At 42.5% G+C, this 23,418-nt stretch overlaps 1 protein-coding gene across 1 annotated transcript in view; it reads left to right on the forward strand.

Moving 5' to 3' along the window:
• ppp2r5a (protein phosphatase 2, regulatory subunit B', alpha isoform) overlaps window positions 1-23,418 on the forward strand; it is an 86,180-nt gene that overhangs the window by 29,153 nt on the left and 33,609 nt on the right. The window contains exon 2 of the mRNA XM_080454144.1: window positions 7,062-7,258. Coding sequence (XP_080310270.1) covers window positions 7,062-7,258 — 197 coding nt within the window. The remainder of the gene's footprint in view (window positions 1-7,061; window positions 7,259-23,418) is intronic.

Raw genomic sequence — 23,418 nt, forward strand, 5'->3', positions numbered from 1 at the left:
GGACTCATGGAGCCTGAATAGAGGGAGTCCATCTCTACAGCAGTAGTTCTCAAACTTTTTCATGTCATGGACCCCCACATTGATATATATTTTTGGCCGCGGACCCCCATCTGAAAATGCTTTGTGCCAGGGACACCCAGAAGAGAAGATTTGTGTTAAAGGGACTACACCATGAATTTGAACTTTTCCTTCTTTTTTGTGTGTTTTTGGTCTCCCCTACCTCTCTTCTATCCCAAAAAACACCCCAGTTTGAACACTCAGGCTTTCACAGCATATCTGGGGTTTTATGTAAATTGGTCTCAAAACAGACCAAACTGATTGTCACCCGAAAGTGACGTCACGTTCGGTACAATCCCTCCCGTTTTTTCAGTTCCAACTAAAAAAAACGTTTTTTTTTCTTTTTTCTTTTTTTTAACTTTTTTAAAAAACGTTTTCCACACAGAACCAGGAGATAACATGCATACAAACTGGCTCAATAGCGCCACGTGCCAAACAGGACAATGTGGTATTGCAGGTGAAAGTGCTTTATAAGCCAGAGAGAAGTTAGTTGGAATGAGTATATCTGAGGCTTGATTTAGGCTCAAACCTTTTGAAAAACGTTTGAGGGACATAAACAGTATGATATTAAATATTCAAAAAAAAAATTTAAATTCATGGTGTAGATCCTTTAAAAAAATCTAAATTGTTCAAAATTTCAAAAAAAAATGCAGACGTACAAGAGTTTGTACATCTGCTATTACATGCTATTATAACGTATAAATGGATGAAGTGGTTAAAATGATTGTGATGCTAGTGCTACTTTAACACATTTTTGCTGGGGGGGACCCCCTGGAACCACCTCAAGGACCCCTGGGGATCCCCAGACCCCACTTTGAGAACCACTGCTCTACAGAACATACACACATTGAATGTATGCTAAAAAAGAGGATGTATATTGTTATAATAGTTTTAACCCATTCAATCGGGGAACACATACTGTGTCATTTTAGATTTTTTTGTTTGTTGCTAGCAACCATTATTTTATACTTTGGGCTATTCAAAAATAGCAGATAGCTACGAGCTTTTAGATCTGCTTTTTCCTTTTTGAAAATATGAGATTTTTTTTTAATGTTGCCATAAGTGGCTCTCAAACTTTATTCATGTCAAGGACCACCCAAAATGCAGACCCCCCCCCCCCCCCCCATCTCAAAATATTTTGTTCCCAGGACCCCCAGAAAGTAGTGATGTCACGGTTTGGGAAATTTCCCACCGGTTAATAAATGCATGTCAACACCGGTAACACTCAGCATAGCCCACTTTAATTATATACATATATTGTCAACCACTAGGTGTCCTACTAGACATACCTGGCAATGATCCAAAAACAGGAACCAAACCTTTCCAAACTGACGAGACTTTAGGTGCACGGTCAAAAAAATACAACGAGAAGATTAACAAGCCAGCAGCACTCCATTATGTCCTTTTCACTATATTATTTTCCTCTCCGAGACCAACAAGGGACGTGTTTCAGCTTCATCGGCGTGGTTGAAGACGCAAACAAGAAATCATAATAAGAGTAATTGAGACCCTGAGAGCACATCGTTGCTACAGGTTATTAAGTAAATAAAGCACTTATACTCATGGAAGTATAAGCTCACGTGTTCAATGCAGCTTTCAACTCAATTTTGGAAGTTGAGTTGATTGGTTTGGGTGGAGTCAATCAAATATAATTATTAATTAATATTGGATAAACCGCGGGTGAAATAATGCGGGAAATAAATGAATGACATCTATCTTATAGGCCTATTACAGCTTTTAAAAAGCACACAATCTCGGGTGTGCGTGCGTTTTGTAGTATTTTAATATTACAGCATTTTCCATCAGGCACAATTTAGCAGCCTACTACATGTGCTTTTGTCGGCAAGGGGTCCTTTCACGTTCCAAATAACCAGACCCATAGAGAGCGAGAGAGAGAGAGAGTTACGACACGCTTTGATCTCGCCGCAAAGCGGGCCGCTATGGGCTGTAGTTCCAAACATTGGAACTTCCTCATTGAGATAGAACGTGCATTTCCGCAATTTCCGCATTCCAGCAATTTCCGCATTCCATTCTTACAATGGGAGTCAACGCTAGTAGTGTCATATTGGATCACGCCGCAAACAACAACATAGTGGACTACAGGCAGCTGTAGTGAGAGAGAAACTTAACGGAGGACTTATCAAATATTATGAATTATAATATAAAAAAGAAGGGAAAAGTTTGGTGTGGGCGTGATTTAGTGAAGTTCTTAACCCTGCCGACGACTGGATATGTCTTATGATGAAAAGTTGCAATGTGAGAAAGTGTTTGGAGACGGAGGGCTTGCTGTCACCATGGATAGGGATGTATTCAGTCACTACAGAAGTGCTCGCGACAGGGGTGAGTGACATTGTTTGTACAAGTCCGTATCCATATAGAATCCCATGTGCATCCCTGCGGTGCGGTTGGTGCGGATCTATAAATTGGATGATATAATTAATGCGGTTGGATGACGGATCGATAATGAAAAGTGTACACGCGGATTCGGTTGACGAAAAAGCCCATCCGTTTATCTCTAATGCGTATTGTATTGCCGTATAAAAGAGAGATGCATACTCCTAATCAGTATATTCGCTCTCCATATTTTAACTTTGTGTTTTTTGGTAAATTAACGCCCTACTTGATCACACTACAGCGTCACACAAAAGTAAGCTAATCCGCGGCAAGCTCGAAAGCAACACATTTTGAGCTTGTAGATCTGCTACTTTTGATGTTATTGAATTTGAATCCTGAAAAGTAATGTCAGTTTCTTGGACATATGAGGTTTCCACCCGACAGAGACGATATACATTGGTGTAGTGAATAACGGACATACCTAATATGCATTCATGCTCCAGAACAAGAAATAAGTCTGCAGCTCACTGTGTAAATAGCAGTCAAGTATTATTTGGTGAACTATAACAATTCTGGTTACAAACCAAAATAACTTGCAATTTGTGCAAGGAGGTTTTGCAAGATATTGTCCAAAAAATGCTGTACGTATGTGCTGTGTTGGTGAGCGGGTATTTACAGGTTAAAAGACAAGTTGACCTGGCAGTTAGGTTCATTGTTCAGATCTCTGATGGCCTCAGGGGGGAAAAAGCTCTCTCCCAAAGCAGCCTACCTCCTCCTCAACATTATGTGGAATAATGTTGTTGTTTTTTTGCCAAAAAAAGAGCAAGTGAATGTAAAGGCCTCGGCCTGGCCTAAATGTAGCCTCTCTTTGTTTCCATGAAAGGACAGGACAGGGAAATAAGCTCTTAAAAAGCAGCTCTACACTACACAGACATCTGGGTTCAGACAGAGTGCATTACTCCAAATCACTCGTTCACTTTTGCCTCGTCCACCATGTTTCGAACCAGTTGCACAACACGGCCTAACCCTCTAGACTGAAACCGGCCGTCCCACTTGTTTAAGATTCAAATCCAGCAGCACGCCCGGCCTGCCCAAAAGCAATGACTCCCCTCCAGCCCTAGACAAGCTTACAGCATGCCTATTTCTGCACTTACAGGGGAGGAATGTTAACTATGTGTCACGCTAACCCACAATACACTCTTTGGACAGAGAGGTATTGTGGCCTGTCAACTTATCCTTTACCTTCGCAGCTCGCTTTTGGCTTTATGGACAGCACTCAGTCCTTGGAAGGGTGGTATTATAGGAAACGTACATTATGGGGTGTTAGGTGGTTTACTAGCAGACGAGGTCTAGTTACACAGTCGGATGATTTTTTCCCTCTGCAAAGCAACGAGCGGCCGTCCGACCTGTTAGGATCCAGTTACAGACAGTACCTCGGTACGCTCCGGCCGCCTTCGGGCACCACTGGAACATTTTCATTAGGTGTGAAACTCGGTGAGGATTCCTTGGCAGTGCCTGTCTCCCCCCGTGCCATGTTCTTTTCTGGGGGATATGTGCCTGACTGGTTACATAATGGAGAAATCTGTCACTCCTCAATACGAAATGAAACTCTGCACTGCACTCTCCCACCCCTTTGATGTCACCTCCATTCCCCTTGTAGTAGCTGTGTGTGTGCGTGCGTGCGTGCGGTTAGGAGTAGTAGGACAGGGTGTGTGTGTGTGTGTGTGCGCGTGCGGTTAGGAATAGAGTAGGACAGGGTGTGTGTGTGTGTGTGCGGTTAGGAATAGTGTAGAACGGGGTGTGTAAATCAATGCTTTATTAGCTAGAGTCTAACCAATGCCAGATCTCTGGGTCCGATGACGATCAGGATTTTTGGAGAGTCCTTGACCAGTGATTACCAATGTTTTGACCGATATTTTTGGAAAAACAATGCTGACGATGCAATCTTGAAATCAATTTGAAGGATTTAGAGATTTGATTAAAGTTCTATTAAGTTACATTTAACTTTTAAGCATAGAAATAAATGCAAGATAAACCAATAATCCCTGTGAAGGGGTTTATTTCTCATGACCTGAAGTGTTGATAAAATAGAATGCCTATTTCTTGCTTCAAATGTTTTGTGTAATGTGTAAATGACATTGTGTGTTTGTTACATGGCTTCCATGTTGGATACGGCAAAAATCAAGCAGCGCAGCCAGGTGCTCTGAGCCTCTTGATTAGACAGCGGTCTGTTATTGAGCTCAGTGGTCAATATTTAAAAAGAATACTTCATTGATTGACCAATCAGAATCAAGCATTCAACCAAGCCGTGTAATAAGTAAATATAAAATACACATACTGTATAAACTGAATTTATTTCATTTAACCACTTATGCTCACAATATCGCAATGCGTTGTGAGCTCGTAGATCAGCCATTTTTTGTAATGTTTAAAAGCTTAAGAATCGGGACACCTCGGCTGCATTTGCCGATGTACTGAGTATATACCGAAAAGTCAAATAATGACAGATATATCGACCAAACCGATACATTGGTCTGGTAACTCTGGTTCTGTTGTAAATCGTTGCTCTATTATCCCCCATAGTTTGCTCATTTAGTAGACAGCTAATGGCTTAACACAGGAAAACAGGGTAGGGCTTCTCAGGGACGCTCTGAGTCATATGGACAATGTCACCCACTCCCACAGAACAAACCTGGCTGGCAAATGTCATTGTCAATTGTAAAATATTCATTGACCTCTGTACATTCATGTTATGAAAGCAGCTTTACATCTGAGTGGATGGCATTGGAAAAAAAACACGAGGCACCAAATATTCTTTGTATACTTGGATGTTGAACAGAGTTTTTGGTCTTGTAGAAAATGTCTTTGTGATAACATTAGTTAGTTTAATTTAACCACTTGTAAGCCTATATACTTTGCTGACTGGGGTCTATACATGGTCCCCTCCAGAAGAGGGATGCTTTGGTTCATCTGGTTAAGTATAGCAATAGTTCTCAAACCTTTTCATGTCAAGGACCCCCAAATTGATATGTATTGCCATCTGAAAATGTTTTTATGTAAAAGGAAAAAAATATCTAAATTATTCAAAATTTAAAAAGATGAAGATAATTATTGTAGCTTGTAGATCTGCTATTTTTGAATAGCCAATGTATACATGGATAAAGTGTTTAAAATGATTGTGACTGCTTTTGCTGGGGACCCCCCCACCCCAAGAAGCCCACTTTTGAGAACCACTGAAATAAAGTAGCTGATAAATGTCCAGGTTATTTCAGGGGATAATAAAAAGCTGCAGGTATGTGTGACGCATTCATCACTTTGCTAATGAGATGATGGGAAATAATATTTAAAACAAAGATTGGAACATACTGAATGAAAATATTTCATTCAGAGACCAACAGCGCTGACTCATGAAGCCATTGAGCCACACAGAGTCAACATGGGCTTTCGGTTGGTGGTTGTGTTTGCATAACCTCTGCACACCTCCAGGTGTTATGTTCTTGAACGGCTGTAAATCAGACCTGCTGTGTTGCTTCACCAAGCCGTATCTGCATGCACACACACACACACACACACACACACACACACACACACACACACACACACACACACACACACACGCGTTTGTATTACTATACTTGTGAAGACATCAACATTTTAGGAAGCCGATTTTATGATTGATTTAAGATTTTTTTGGGGGCATTTTTAACCGCAAGTCTAAAGCTGAAAAATACCTGAATCTTTTTCTAATCCTAAACGTGTCTCTAAAAATCTTTTTTCAACCATAAAATAACAATTTCTCTTGTTGTGAGGACCAAGAAAATGGTCCTCACAACATCAATTTCTCATATTCTACTATACTTGTGGGGACGTTTACAAGTATAGTAATACAAACACACACACACACACACGCACTTAACGCTCCGCTGGACGCGCTGGAGCGGGAACATGGCTCCACAACAACGCAGGCACAGTGTGTCGATTGCATGTCTGGACTCTGGACGACTGCCAGATGCCGTTTATAGACGGACCCGCGCCGAGGTCAAGTTTGACAGCTTCTAATAACCCTCAACTCATTGGCTTGTCTAATCCAGTGGCTCTCAAACTGTGGGTTTGAGAACCACTAGGGGGGTCCCCAAAGGATTTTAGGCGGGAGGGGGCGGGGGGTGTGCTTAATGTGCAACATTGCTTTCTCGCTCAACAGTAAAACATAAAAAAGAAAAGAAAACATGCAGTATAAGTGTATACAGGGTGTCTGCACATTTCTTAAGTTACAATTTAAGGACTTTTAAGACCTTTTTAACAGCGGTAAAATAAATAAAGGAAAAAAAAAACATTACTGCATCAAAAGTAATCAAAAAAACTATACAATAAATAATTGTCAAACATTGGCCAAATTGTGAAATATTACCTGAGAAAGAGGCAAAAATATTGTGAAAATAGCCGATCTACATGCTCGCAACGCAAGCCGTTGTGAGCATGTAGATCGGCTATTTAATCTAAAATATATTTTTTTATTCATAATCTTCCAATGTTCAACGACGTTCAAATCGTCAATCGCAAATTATTTGAGCGACGGCTAATCGTCAGGTAAAACGTCACAATCGTGACAGCCCTAATAGCACTGACTGACTTAATAATTGACCGTGTTTGTTCCTCTCTCTCCCTTGCAGACGCTCCGTCCACAGAGCAGCAGGAGCTGTTCAACCAGAAGCTCCAGCAGTGCTGCATGCTGTTCGACTTCATGGACTCCGTCACGGACCTCAAGAGCAAGGAGATCAAGAGGGCCGTGCTCAACGAGCTGGTGGACTACGTGTCCACCAACCGCGGCGTGCTGGTGGAGTCCGCCTACCCGGAGATAACCAACATGGTGAGTCACACTGAGGAAAACACGTTAGCTTACATACGTCACTGGTTCTTGGGCGGGAGCCGCCGCCAGCCCGGGACCCTTTAATGGTTTCAGAGAAGGTAGTGTACACAGTAAGTCAATGGTTCTCAAACCTTTTCATTTCAAGGACACCCAAATTGATGTGCATTTTGGCCGCGGACCCCCATCTCAAAAGGTTTTGTGCCAGGGACCTCCCAAAAGAGAAGATTTATGTAAAAAAAATCCAAACATTTTCGATATTTAAAAAAACATCTTCAAAATATCCGATTTTATCCAATCAGGGGAGAGACAAGTGAAATGGGAAGTGATGATACAAACAAAAAAATTAAATAAATTGGAAGTGGAACACTATGAAATTGAAGCTGATAAATTACTTTGTGGGGTTCTCTCTCCTGATCTGATAACATTGGTAACCTATACGTGAAAACATATCTGTTTACTAAAGAGCTGGAGTTTACAGTGTAGCTTGGGGCCCCAGAGATTAAAAAAAAAAGAAACCATGTCAAATTGTGGTTCCGTGGCGTAATAATTCATATCAAACTGGGGGGTCCTTGAAATGAAATGGAAAAAATGCTGAGAATCACTGAGCTGCAGCAGTGCATCAAAAACCACACAACCCACAGCTGATGTGTGAGCTGTATAACGACATCAGGCGGAAGTTCTGAGATCAGATCAGCTGATGGTGAAAAACAGCTGATTCGAGATCAACAGCTTCAGCTTGATGAAAGAATTAGTAACAGCCATGATGCACGGCTAGTTCCACGGCAGTAAATGTCCACCCCTTCTTGTACAAGGCTATATAGGAGTCGACGTGGTTGGAAAAAAACATTTGATTGTTTAAAGCAGTGGTTTTCAACCCTTTTCATATCGAGGTCAATTATTTATTCGGCATTTGAGCAACGGAACCACCATTTGATGAGATTTAGCCTCTCAGACCCAAAACGTAGAATATGTTATCGTTGGATGGGATTTTGTCCACAATTCCATGCTGTATAGATGTTGGTACCATGTGAGAGATAACAGGCAAACGTTGATCAAAATAACAATTCTTAAATTTAATATTGCAGATGTTTAACAATAATTTAACTCTTGAGAGCGTAAAATGGAACCAAATGGACCCGTTAGGGTCCATTTGGTTTCATTTTACGCTCTCAAGAGTTAAAGATCCATAAGGGTCCATTTGCCCAACTCTCCATCGTTTAGCTGAGGACCACCTGGAAGGACCACCCCTCAAGGACCACTGGTGGTCCCCGGACCACTGGTTGAGAACCACTGGTTTAAAGATCCTTTTTCTTATCGCCTACAGTCTATATGGCCCTGTTCTATCTGAAACAAGCACGCACCTAGACCAAAAAGGGCTGACACAAGGCTCGATAAAGCTTTCCCACACACGACCGCTTTTTAATCACATTCATCCTTTTGCCCTCGCCTGAACTTACACTCTGCTGTGGATGTCATACCAGGTGGATCCGTTTAAGTCACCACTGTTCATTATTACTCTTCATTTATTGTCACTGGTTAAGGTCAGGGAGGCTGTAGGAAGGAGTGAGACCTCACTCACCAACTTTGATGCAGTAACTTTTTTAGGAAACATTTAAATTCAAGTCACTCTCCTCTCGTAGCACTTGTTACATAAAGTACTATGGCAGTCATATATCGTTGCTGTCGGGCAGAAACTTTATCTCCATTTTTCGATATGCTATTTTTGCTATTTTAGAATTTAAATCCTGAAAAGTTCCAGTTTTGGACAGGTTATGCAAACACAGTTTTGGATTGGTCTGTCAGGTTTCCACCCGACAGAGACGAGATACTGTACTAGTTATGCTAAGTATGCAGATTTTTGTTGGTTACTTGTTCACATATTTTGTTATTTAGATATACCTGTACGGGCTTGTCCGCATATTGTTTAGACAGATGCTAGGTTTGGTATTTACCCTTTCGTTTGTTGACTAGGCATCATGACATGTGCTCGTACGCATCTATACTGTTGGCCATATCATTTCATCTACAGAAAAAATGTAAACCAGCAAACATAAAATGTATTTATTATACTTACATTTATTATAGTAAATTACTATAGAAGGTAAACTAACTTTATTATGTGATAAACTGTACTGTAGCGTCTTTAACCCATTAAGACCTGGAAAGCAACCACTTTAAGCATTATTTTATACTTTGGCTATTCAAAAATAGCAGGTACGAACTTGTAGATCTAGATCTGCTATTTTTGAAAATTTGTGCAAATCTTTGAATATCAATTTTTTTTTAAGTGAACATTTGTAACTCAAATCTTTGCTTCTGGGGGTCCCTGAAACTAAATATTTTGAGATGGGGGTCAAATACATTACATTTTTGGGGTCCTTGACATGAAAAGGTTTGAGAACCACTGATATTATAGCAACATAAGTGTTTTAAAAAAACTGTTATGATCTAGAAGACAGTGTGATTTATGCATTTTGCAGTGTGATATTTTAAGTACTTAACCACTCAAGCCCTATTTTCTTTTTTTAAATAGTGAAAATAGCTGTTTGTTCTCAACGCATCCCGCTGTATCGCTTTGTGAGCTTGTAGATATGCTATCTTTGGAATATGTTTCATGCATATCAGCCGTGTTGGCCTTTTATTATTGCTATTTTAGATTATCTGTCCCGAGTCAGTGATTTTTTTTCTGACGTGACTTGGGGACAGGAGGACCTTTTTGAGATAAGAGTGGTAGGCGTGGCCTAATATGGTCTATTTTCTGCAACCGACATATCTGTCACGGACAATCATTTCTGCATCATGTGTGCTCCACGCTCCGGGGAACCTTTGTGAATCCAAATGGCTCTCAGAAGAACACTGCTGGGAACAGGTTTTTTCTCTCATCATGCATGGGGGGGGGGGGGTGGATGAGCAAAGTGTGTACCATCAGCAAATCACTCCATTAAGGAGTGTATTTAAAGTGTGTGACTGTTGTATAAGATTAACCACCAAGTCACCAAGCCCTGGCGTCTCTATTTTTGGACATTGGACTATTTTTGGAAAATGGAAAATTTTAACTATTTGAATTTTTTCATTAGTGCCTTATTTCATAATTCATCGTATGACTGTGTCATGCAAATATCTTTAATTTTCCCTACTTTGAATTAGAAAATGTTTGTGTTAAATCAGTGGTTTTCAACCAGTGGTCCGGGGACCACCAGTGGTCCTTGGAGGGGTACCAGGGGGTCCCCAGCTAAATTAGTTAACATAGCATCATAATCATTTTAACCAACTAGCTTTGGCTATTCAAAAATAGCAGATATACAAGCTATACAGATATACAAGCTCATAGCTATGAGCTATGAGCTTGTAGATCTGCTATTTTTGAAAAACCTTGAAAAAGTGTAACCTCACTCCGTCAAATGGAAGAAGCTTGCGACACACATTTTGTTTCACAGCGTACTTGCATCTGAGACTTCGGGCGCAGAATCGATGACAGACGGAGTTTCATTTTTTCAAAATACTAGGCAGGTGATTGGATGATCCCGCCCCTAGCAGCCGCTGATTGGTTCGTATGCGCAGCGGTTCGGGCAGCTTTACTCTGTGAGCAATCCCAGACCCTCCTTCCTGAAACCAAATGCAATGCAATGCATGAGATTTCCGGAGGGAGGGGGTGTTTACCAGGCTAGAAAAAGTGTGCATATCTTTGAATATTTATATTTCTTAAAAGCGAAAATTAACTGATATCTTTGCTTCTGGGGGGGTCCCTGACACAAAACATTTTCAAATGGGGGTCCACGGCCAAATGTATATCAATTTAGGGGTCCTTGGCATGAAAAAGGTTGAAAACCACTGTGTTAAATGACCTAAATAGGACTTGAAAAAGGCCGAATGGTTTGAAACGTCGTATCTGCTGTTTGTCGCAAATACAATGTTTGGAGCATTCGAAAGTGAGTTGCGAGCCCCCGCTTTGTTTTTCATGGCCAAAATAGGGACACCAGGTTGAAAGTGTTTAAGTGTGTCTCTGGGTTTTATTAAAAAAAACTAAAGTGACTAAATAATAGACCCCTTAACAGACGACGTCACACTGATAAGAACCAAGTGCGCTGAAACCAGCGCACCCCAAAACAACAGGTTGGGAATTGATTGCGTGAAACATTCACCTGTGCATCCAGTCTCAATGTTGGTAAACAAATAAATGGTCTATAACTACATTGGAGCCATTTCCTGAAAAGTAACAGTTTTGGACGATGGACATACAAGGTTTCCAACAGCGGCATTGTATTTGTGGTCGTATGACGTATGCTTCATCACATTATAGGGCTTAATTGGCCCAGGAATACCAAACAGGGATTGCTTTTGCAACCAGGAAGTTCAGGGTTCTGCTCAACAACACGCTTGCTGTGATCATCAAAGAACATCCTCGCTGCCAGATAAAACTCAAATCAGCGTTTGAATTGAATCAGCTGTGTTTTGAATTAGCGCTCGCCACCAGCGCTCGCTCTGTCCCTCCAGGGTTTTTTCTCTTTGATCCACCTCTGTCATCCCTCCTCTTTCCCTCCCTGCCGCGCCGCGTGCACCAAACCACCCCCCACCCCCGCCGCTGGAACGCATGCAGTCACAGTGAAAACAAACGTGACCTCTCCCTCTTGTCAATTAGGTTTAACCTACTTGGCAGGGTAAGCGCATTGAGCCCTCGCACAGCGGTTGACATGATGAGACATGCATGTTGGGGTGGGGGGGGGGGTTAGGTTGGCAGGAATGTGCTGTCCAAATTGAGTGTTTCCGCGGATTACGTTGACGCAACTTCCTAGCTTGATGTGCCATTCATTGACATGCCACCTGCTTACCGTTAAACCTGATTTATACTTATTTGCGCGCCAATGTCGTACCGCGACACGTTGTTGTGAGCTTGTAGATCTGCTATTTTCGATGGCTGACTGACACTCCTCAGGCTTTACAGTTGAAAGCGCTGCAGTTACCAAATTATACACAGCGTAATTAGGAATCCTCACTTAACCCATTAAGACCTGGAACGCATCTGTGTCACTTTTTAGATTTGAGCTAAAAAAGCATTATTTTACACTTTGGCTATTCAAAAATAGCAGATCTACAAGCTCATAGCGCGGCACCGAGTGCCGCGCTACGAGCTTGTAGATCTGCTATTTAAAAAAAATCGTGAACATTTGTGAAAATCTTTGAATATACCGGTATATATTTTTTAAAGCGAACATTTGTAACTCATATCTTTGCTTCTGGGGGTCCCTGGAACAAAACATTTTGAGATGGGGGTCCGTGGCAAAATACATATCATGTTGGGGGTCCTTGAAATGAAAAAGTTTGAGAAACACTGACATAGAAACAAGTATTTTCAGAAAACCGTTCGGATTTAGAAGACATTTTAGATGTACGGTATACATAAACACGTGCACACGTCCACAAGTTCATGCCTTTACACCAGAGGCGGTCAGAACAGAAGTCATCATGGCCCACTCACCCTACAGACAGAACCAACCAGACACTTGCATATCGGCTGCAGAACGGTCTTCGTGCAAACAGCTGGACGAAACCACCCCTGCCTGTTGCCCGTTACCTGCAGGCCAGCAGACACATGGATTACCCTGTCCCTCGAAGGCCAGCGGTGACTCATGCAGTGTTTAGAGCACAGCGTTACAGCCACTGCTGCCCATGACTCAGCACGTCATGCAGATTACGTACGGGTGAACAGAAAAGAATGTGTGTGTGTGTGTGTGTGTGTCTGCGCTCTGCTGAGTCGAGACCTCAGATTAGCTGACGGCCCAGACGTAATAATAATCCCAAGTCATACCTTCCTCCGACATTGACTCAGGGAAAACACCGCAACCTCATACCCTCCGACATTGATTGACTCAGAGAAAACAGGGAACCTCATACCTTCCAACATTGACTCAGGGAAAACACGCAACCTCATACCTTTCCAACATTGATTGACTCAGGGAAAACAGGCAACCTCTCTCTCTGTGTGTCTGCTGTGTGTGGTTCTCTAGGTGTTTTACAGTTTTAACCGCCAGCAGACAGTTTGCATATTGAACAGCAATGTTCACACAATGCAATACTGTTTGCAAATGGACATAAATGTATCCGGCAGAGAGTCAAATGAGATGGTCAGGTGTTCGGGTAGATGTATTTTTTTTCTCTTTCCGTGTCTGTTCCGTGTACAGCAGTTCTCATTTGTCACCTTTTCGGGGGGCTAATTGCTTTTTAACTTCCAACCTGGCGTCCCTATGTTGGGGTGAAATAGTTATGCATTTCCAAAAGTAGCGAAAATAGCCAATCTACAGTCTCATCACCATGTGTCACGCTACGATACATTGTGAGCTTGGAGAGTGGCTATTTTCGCTATTCGTCGTACATTGAAGTATCTAGGGCTTAAGTGGGAAAGTTTTGTTACTTCTTTTCCGTGGCCAGAGGCATATTCAAATTAAATATTATTATTATTGTTATTGATGCTGGCCTTGGCCCGGCCCCCATACATGCATCCTGATCCGATCCCCCCCAGACGTCTCCGGTTGGTGTTGGGTGCACACACACACACACAGCAGGTTGACTAGGTTCCAGTTTAAGTGGGAAAGTTTTGCTACTTCTTTTCCGTGGCCAAAGGCATCTGTGCACGTGTGTTGAACAATGCCAAGGACACTAGGTGTTTAACACCTAGTGAGTAAGAACCTTGGCGTACACACTATCTTCAAGCACTTCCAAGTGCTAGGACTGTGGTCAAATTCACTTGATTATTCAAATTAAATATTATTATTATTGATGCTGGCCTTGGCCCGGCCCCAATACATGCATCCTGATCCGATCCCCAGACGTCTCCGGTTGGTGTTGGGTGCACACACAGCAGGTTGACTAGGTTCCAGTTTAACAGAGGGTACGTAATGGTGATGTCCCCATTGTCTCTGGGGTGTTGCATGTCAGCAACATTAGACCCATTGGCAGCTGCACCTTCAACAGACATGGGCCAGGTGGAGAAACTCTCTCCACTTTAGGACATCACGTGGTAATGAAGAGAGATGGTCATGCAGTCCATTATTATTATGCTGGCTGGGGCCAGCTATGCTTTGATCATCGAGGCTGTTGAGATTATATAAACAAGACAGGGTTTTTTCATCTATAATGGAACCACCAGGCTTACAGTACCTTTCTTTTAGGCCCCCACTCTGTTGTTATTAGTGATATATTTATATTAAAAAGAAATGGCTTCTCAAACCGTTTTTTTTAAATTGAATTGGCCCTTTCATGTGTGACAGGGACATGAGTGCAAGAGCTGGGGGGGGCAGTGTTGCCAGATTCTGTGAGAGAAACAAGCAACCAGGTCTAGGAAAACCAGCCCAAAAGAAGCGACTATGGGCCACATGAGCACTTTAACATATACATCAGCTATTTGAAAATAGCAGATCTACAAGCTCACAACGCGTCGTGTCGCGTCGCTGTGAGTTGTGAACTCATTACCGTCATTTTATGTTATTACCTCCGCCAGCCAGGCCGGTATGTTACTTTTTCACGTGTGTGTGTGTGTGTGTGTGTCTGTCTGTCTGTCTGTCTGTCTGTCTGTCTGTCTGTCTGTCTGTCTGTCTGTCTGTCTGTCTGTCTGTCTGTCTCCGCCCGTCCGTCCGTCCGTCCGTCCGCCCGCAGCTATTCTCCGCTGGACCAATCGACGTGAAACTTTGTGTACGAAATAAATGGAACCAAATGGTTCCATCTGTACACTCTCAGAGTTCAATTAACACTGAGGATTTCACAGTGTGAATCAAATTGGGGGGGGGGGGGGGGCCCTTGAAATGAAAACGGTTGAGAACCACTGCTGTAGACAGCAGCTCGCCCCCTAGGGGCCACGCAGTAATAAGACGAAGTCTCAAGGCAAGCACCGAGTGCCGCGCTATGAGCTTGTAGATCTGCTATTTTTGAAAAATCTTAAACCTTTTTTTTTATTTTTTAACACTGTTAGTATTTAGAAAATATTTTTAAAAATCGCCTCAGGTCTTAATGGGTTAATGCTTCTATTTTAGGTCATCGGCTTTGCAGTAGTAGCGTGTGCAAAGGCACTTCTTCACTTCTGCATTCTTTTACAGACGGAAGGAACCGATAAGCAGTTTTTTAATCTAATCTGCTCATCGTGTCTAGAATGTTGCGATGGACAGTGAATCTGAAGGGACCAAAGAGAAACGATCTGTAGTAGTTGGGCACACATGCATGTCTCTTGAAATCTATTGCGTTTGACTGGGGAGCCTGTGAAGGTAGAAGATATCCTCTGCATCTGGGGAGGGGGTAGCACGTTTTCCCTACACACACACACACACACACACACACACACACACACACACACACACACACACACACACACACACACACACACAGATGGTTCAAGCCTGAGGTTTCTGGGGCTGTTCCAGAGGTAAGGTGCACCCACATAGCCTGCCTGTGTCTTAGGGAAGGTCATGTATATCCATGGAGGATGGATCCAGCCGACTAGACACACTAATGACATCTACAAGTTGGACACCACAACAATTGTCTGGTCTGTAATTAACACCAGAGGCACTCCGGCACCTGTTTCATCATTTCAGTCTGCCACCATCATCGGGGACAAAGATTTGTTGTTTGTGTTTGGGGGGGACATGGGGAGAAGGACAAGGACGACTACAACAACATCGGAGCGTTTGACACAGAGACCAACTGCACTGGCTGAAGCACGCCTTCGTGCACAGCTTCTTCCAGAAAGACGCTCGAGCCATGCAGCCTTTTTGCCTACAATGGAGAGCTGCATATATTGTTGGTGGCAATCAAATTAACCAGTACTTTAGTGGCAATCAAATTAACCAGTACTTTAGTGATCTGACGAAATTCAGTCCACAGCCCATGGGGAAAGACCTGTTTCAGATGTGTTGTTGTTGCATGGTGGGAGATCAACTTCCTCTTTGGAGGATACAGCGGATCCCCCCCCCCCATCCGATTATGACCTGTACATTTTACTGCTCACGGACGCGCGCGGACGGACAGACGGACAGACATTTTAAAAAATATATATATCTGTTGACATATTTGAACCTTTTTTTATTTTGACATGCCTAAAGTAGGGATGCCAGTTTTAAAGTTGTTGAGGCTCTTTCAGCGTCTCTCAGCTATCTTCACCTTTCTTCTTGTCCTCCTTCAGTGTTTCTGTCATGTTCTGTCCATCTTTCAACATGCCCATGTTCCTATCCTGTTGAGTGTTGACTGGAACATTGAAAAAGGCATGACTAACGTGTGTGTGTGTGTGTGTGTTAGTGTGTGTGTGTGTGTGTGTGTGTTAGTGTGTGTGTGTGCGGGCCTGTCCGTCCGTCCGTGTGTGTGTGTGCGTGCTGAATTACATAACCCATTGTTTTGGACTGCATGTCAAGAGACCTAGACCAACACAGCACACTGACCATTGTTATGGTCAGACGTATGGTTCTTTGTGACATTAATATTTCCTAGGAAATGTGATCTTTTTGGTTTGTCTTTAAATATGTCATCATTACTATTTTAAAACATCCATTGTCACAACTAGTAATGTGTCTAAACGGAAGTACTGGAATTTGGCGGAGGTACCGCCCAAGGAAATGACGTCGAGGCTTAACAAATCTGTTTACATTCTCTGTGAATGATACGAGTATTGTGATTGGTTGAAAAAGATTGTTTCCGGGGGAAATAGCGTACGACGGAAGTCCTGCTCCTAAAGTGCTTGTCAACCGCTCGTCACCATGGGGTGAAATAGCAGATCTACAAGCTCCTAGCGTGGCACCGAGTGCCACGCTAGGAGCTTGTAGATCTGCTATTTTTTAAATCTATATTTTTAAAGCAAACATTTTTAACTCAAATCTTTTGCATCTGGGGGGTCCCAGGAACAACATATTTTGAGATGGGGGTCCGCGGCCAAATACATATCATTTTGGGGGTCCTTGACCTTGACATGAAAACGTTTGAGAACCACTGATATTATAGCGACATAACTGTTTTCATAAAACTGTATGAGCTTGTAGATCTGCTATTTTTGAATAGCCAAAGAAATCTTAAAACGACACTGATGCGTTCCCGGATTGAATGGCTCAAATACTTCTTCAGACTAGATGCATTGGGCATGTGTGTTGAGCTGTGAGTGAGCCTTAAGACACAGTGGCTCTGTCTGTTGGCTACGATAGGCATCACGATGGGCATAATGCCCCAGCTTTGGCTACCCACAGCGACATAGGAGTAGCAATGACCTCACCGCCCCTCGTGTCCAATGAGGTGCTTCACGCCAGGGAAAGCAAAGCAATATGCCCACCGAGGAACAAACAGGGGGAGAAAGGGGCCTCCTGTTTTATTCATCTGCCTCGAAACATCTGCCAACGGGATGCTGTGAAGCAATTTGCTGTAGACTGGTGGGGAGGCTGGCTGGTGCTGTGTTCAACACAGTAGCAGCGGACAGAGCTACATAACGGTGTTGATTTTGACAGCAAATTTTGATTTAGTTTTAGTCATAGTCTTTTGAATAAAATCCATTACGTTTTTGTCATATTTTAGTCATCTGAAATGTTTTAGTTTTTGTCTAGTTTTAGTTGACTAAATATCATATAATTATAGTCGACTAAATCTACAGTTGATTTAGTCGACTAAAATGTATTTTGGCGGTGCCTTGATGGCGTCGTAATGGCTGATTTTACACTTGGTTGCATGCTGAAAATAGCACATCTACAAGCTCACAACGCGTCGCAGCGACGCGTTGTGAGCTTGTAGATCTGCTATATTCAGAGCGCAACACCCGAGCACAACCAAACGTAAAATGACTTGTCTTTTAGTTCTACAGGATCTCTTCTCCACTAGTCCCTCCCTAATCTGGGAACCCATCGCCAAATGAAAAGGAAAAACAGCGCCCTCTGCTGTTTTTGACTATCTCAGTTGGCTCTGGGAGGAAGTTGACGTAGCACCCGTGCGCAAGGAAACCGGGGTTTTGGTCTGCCTTCAGCGCATCACTTCCGGTGGTGCGACTATGTTTTCATTCCCACTAACAATATTTCTACACGGAACACTAACACCACTTCTCCCAGAGAACATGGATCGTTTTGGTTATAAGCCCACTTGTTTCTATGATGAAAGAGCAAGTTAAAATGTGAATATCTTTCCGTGGTTTTGTCTGCTCCGCGGACGCTATTGTTAAATTAGTTTCGGTTTGTTTCGAGTGGGGAAGGATCGACAGACACGTGAATCCCGCCCACTACATTTGATTGGGTAAAGCGCGGCCTGCTTCCTGATCTGAAGGCACGCCCACTTGTAGGCCAGCGTGCATGCGATATGACGAACCCCCTCGACAGATTCAAACGCAGAGCAGAATCTGTTCTTGAGAGATTAGTCCCTCCCTAACATTTTAGTCTAGTTTTCTTTTGTTGACGAAATTGTCAATATATTTAGTCTTAGTTTTAGTCATCATAGCTTAGTTTGTATTTAGTTTTTATTTCGTTTTCGTCAGTGAAAAAAAGGTAGTCGACGAACATTTTTCGTCATAGTTTTAGTCAACGAAATCAACACTAATACACAACAAGCCTACTGCAGTGTGGTTCTCTCTCAACCTTCTTTTCTCCATCCAGGCGCCCACTTGACGATCTCGGAAAGTGTTCGTGTCCCGCCACCCATATGACCACTTGACACGTGGCTGCCGTGTTGAGTGGTGATATGGGTGGGCCACGTGCATTTTTTTAAAACCCATTCAATCCGGGAACGCATACTGTCATTTTTTTAAATTATCTATAACCACTATTTCATACTTTGGGCTATTCAAAAATAGCAGATATACAAGCTCATTGCCCGGCACAGAGTGCCACGCTATGAGCTTGTAGATCTGTGCAAATCTTTGAATATATATATTTTAAACCGATTCTTTTTTTTTTACTCAAATCTTTGCTTCTGCGGGATTCTACAAATGTCTTCTAAATCCTAACATTATTTTGTTTAAACTTAGGTTGCTATGATATCAACTTTTTTCATGTCAAGGACCCCCAAAATGATATGTATTTGTCCGCAGACCCCCTTCCCATCTCAAAATATTTTGTTCCAGGGACCCCCAGAAGCAAAGATTTTAGTTAAAAATGTGAATATATTCAAATATATTGTTGCTGTGTCACCAATGAAAGTATTGTTCAAGCCAAACTGTCCTAATGAGCAGCGCAGGGAACTGCTTACCGGCAAGAATTAGTGGCTCTTCCATTTATGGAACGGAGCAGAAATTGAGGTTCGAGAGAAAGAGAAGGGGAGTGGAAATGGTGAAAAGATAACAAAACAAATCTAGATATCTGTAAATTATATAGGCTACACATATAGCATAAGACCAGCAGATACAGTACATGGGGTCCACATAGCGGCAGGTACGTGCATGTTTAGACATAAGGTGAAAAAAAACACACATAGGGCAGAAAAGCTCTAGGCCTATTCACAGCAGCCATATTGTGAAGACATTCACAGGTGTTACCAATGATACTAATGAAGGCTCTGTTCCATTCTGGTCAAACAGAGTCAGGGTGCTGATATTGTGCATGTTTGCCCACTGGAAACACCCTCATGGTTCCTTAAGGGGTTTCCAAATGGCCCCTCACGGTTCCATTTTACACTCTCAGAGTTATGGGGGTCGTGGAAATTGAAAAATCTGAGAACCACTGTGCTACACTAATTGGAACAGAGCCTTCATTAGTATCATTGGTAACACCTGTGAAGGAAGTGATAATATGGCTGCTGTACATAGAGCCTTAGAAAGTCCCCACAGAAGAACATATCGTTGCTGTCTGGCAGAAACCTCTTATCAGAAGATATTCTCCATATTCTAACTTTTGTGTATTTTTTCGTAAATTAACTCCCTACGTGATCATACTACAACTACAGCGTCACACAAAAGTAGCAGATCCGCGTGTTGAGCTTGTAGATCCGCTACTTGTGCTGTTTTTTAATTTGAATCCGACCTAATGAGGTTTCCACCCGACAGAGACGATATCCACATGAAGGGAGGGAAAAACTGTCCGTTTCAAGTAAAAGTGTTCCAGTTGACTGACAGGCCGGCCCTTGTGATCAGGCGTATTGTTGTTCAGCAGTCTGATGGCAGCCGTGTGGAAGAAATCTGGGGGTCTTGCCCTTGACGGGACTCCCTCTTTCAAGGGGTTTACAAGCTCACAAAGCATCGCATTCACTCGTTAGGGTCCCGGGAAGACACATTTCTCTTTTGGGTCACCACCAAAACAGTTTGGGAACCAGTGGCTTAAGGCATGTTTTCTGTGAGGTTAGGGTTAGGCTTAGCCATATGACCACGCCCACCTGGGCGAAACCCCAAAGAAAGAGGGAGTCCCTGCCCTTGACAGTACGGTATAGGCTTCCCCGCCCGGCCGGCTTAACCACGGTCGTCGTAGTAGTAGTAGTAGTAGTAGGGGTGTGAACAGTCTGTGGCTGGTGGGGGTGGTGCCTGTTCTTGATGATGATAATACGGTGAACTTTGACCACACTTACGCTTCTCGTACAGCTCCTGGAGAGAAGCTGCCCTACCATTACAGTATGTGTCTCTGCCGACCGCACCACCACCCTGCTGTATAGGTTCTTCAGCTCTCCTTCGCTTCCCTCTCATTCTCAGCATTCCTGCCATTCCATTTAGACATTGTTGCAGGTGTAACACCCAGGATTTGAACCTTGGTTCTTCTGGGAATTCACCCTCTTGGCCGTAGGATATATTTAGCTTATTTTTGAGCTGGCAGGGTTAGTTTACACTGCTACTGTGTCCTGGTACATCCATACGGTCTATGGCTGTCATCGGCCTGTCTACGGCTGTCATCAACCTTCATTCATGTGTTTCTGAAGTCAAGATGGCTGTTTTGCCATAAACACGGCGAACAAGGACAATGTCACAAGACACTGAGGAGGGTATAGTGGCTAAAACCAGGGAGGGGTTGTAAGGGTTGTAGTTTTCACATTCACAGATTGATTGCAGCCCATTGACATCCCTCAGGGCATCACAAATAGGCCTGTCACAATTACGCCTTATTGCAATGATTTGAGTCATCGCAATCATTTTTTACACAATTGCTAGACTTGTTTCCATTCATCTGTGTAAAAACAGGCTGGTTGAGATGAACAGAGACAACTGAAAGGTCATGATTATGACAGCCCTAATCACACATGTATAATAATGTTTGAAAATCATGATCGTTTCCCTTTTGAGTCTTCGGGATAAGAGCTGCACTTGGATCTTGTCTAGCAGTCTTACACTCTGCAAACATTTTCTAAAAATGTGTGATTCTTTTTTTTATTGTATTTTTATTTTTGAATAAATAAATTCAATTAAATGAAAAATGGTCACCTACTGTATAATGGCATTCCCAAAATAGGTTGAAAGTGACTAAAATATATATTTTAAGAGAATATAATTTGCCTCTGTTTTGGGAAATTAGTTTGTAAAAGTACAGATATAGTAAAAAGATTTTTTTTTTGTATAGTTGTCTATACTGTATATTGCAACAATAATGTGTGGTTTTGCAAGGCACACCTTGCCTCGGCGAACCGTTTTTGAGAGCCTCCGCTTCAGACCGTTTCACTGTCACGGCGGTTGAACGTGAAAAGGCTGACAGTAGACTGACTGGGAGTGCCTTCAATCCCTCGTGACTGCTCCTTCTAGCTCCTTCTAGCTCCTTCTTCTGTTGCTCACCTGTGTCAGTGTGCAGGGGCGTGGGTGGTGGGTGGCACGTCTATCTATGTGACACCAGAGAGAGAGAGCGAGAGAGACTCACTGCATCAAGGTGACAGCTTCCTCTTCGCTTTGCACTCTCTCCATTTTCAACACTGGGGTCTGACTTTTTTTTTCCTCCCCCGTTCCTGGTTGGACGCTTTCTTTCTGCCTTTTGTTTCCACATTCAGCAAACGTAGCCGAGGGTAGTTGTATCTCTGCCCGTCTCTACACACACACACACACACACACACACACACACACACACACACACACACACACACACACACACACACACACACACACACACACACACACATTTGTATTACTATATTTTTGAGAAAAATAATGTCATTCTTGACCAGCTCACAACGCTGCAACGAGTTGTACTTGTAGATCAGCTCCTGTAGTTTCAGTGCACAACACTTTCATACAACTAATACGCTTTTCCCTAATTGTAACCTTCACTCTTAAAATATATTTGTAACCATAAATCAATGTTATTTTTTTCTTGTCAGGACCAGGAAAACTTTCCTCTATGTATTTCTCAAATTCTACTACAGTTGTGGGTGACATTTGGCCCTCACAAGCATAGTAATACAAGTACACACACACACACACACACACACACACACACACACACACACACACACACTTGTACGCACATGTCCGCTATGCACGTGGCTTAAATCTAACGTATTAGAAGAAACTAGAAAACAGTCATTTATTGATCTATTATCATGCAGGTCTTTATGCCCTCTAGTCTGGAGTCCTTTTTTTTGTTGTTGTCTGGACTGGCGGCAAGGACCAGACAAGGACGTCTTTGACTGTGTCCCTCCCTCACTGAGTGATACGGTTTTGTGTTATTGATGTGCAAAGGATGAAAGGTGTACTACTGTTCAAAGAAGTGGAGATCATAATGAATGTAGATTTGAATACACCAGAGGGAACTGCCATTCTGCTGCCATGTTGTCACTGTTGTCTGCCTTCAGCTACGAGTGCAGCATACACAGATCACACAGTAGTAGCACAGCCGTTTTTATTTTAATTTTAATTTTAAAAACCCACAGAAAACTAAAACGACTTTGTTAAAGCTAGGGCAAACGGATAACTTCTGATGTTGACATTACTAAGCCCATATCTAGACAACCATATCGGTTGCTTCTTTAGCAATAATTATATGGAAATGGCTGGGGAATCCGGGAACGCATCCGTGTCATTTTTTATTTCTTTGGTTATTCAAAAATATCAGATATACAAGCTCATAGCTATGAGCTTGTAGATCTGCTACAGTTTTGTTTTTTTTTATCTTGAAAATGTGTGCAAATCTTTGAATGTAAATATTTTTAAAGCATACTTTTGTAACTCAAATCTTTGCTTCTGGGGGGTCCCTGGAACAAAATATTTTGAGATGGGGGTCCACGGCCAAATACATTTTTGGGGGTCCTTGACA

This window comes from Gymnoscopelus braueri, assembly GCF_963280865.1.
Source record: "Gymnoscopelus braueri genome assembly, chromosome: 16".
NCBI classification, from domain to species: domain Eukaryota; kingdom Metazoa; phylum Chordata; class Actinopteri; order Myctophiformes; family Myctophidae; genus Gymnoscopelus; species Gymnoscopelus braueri.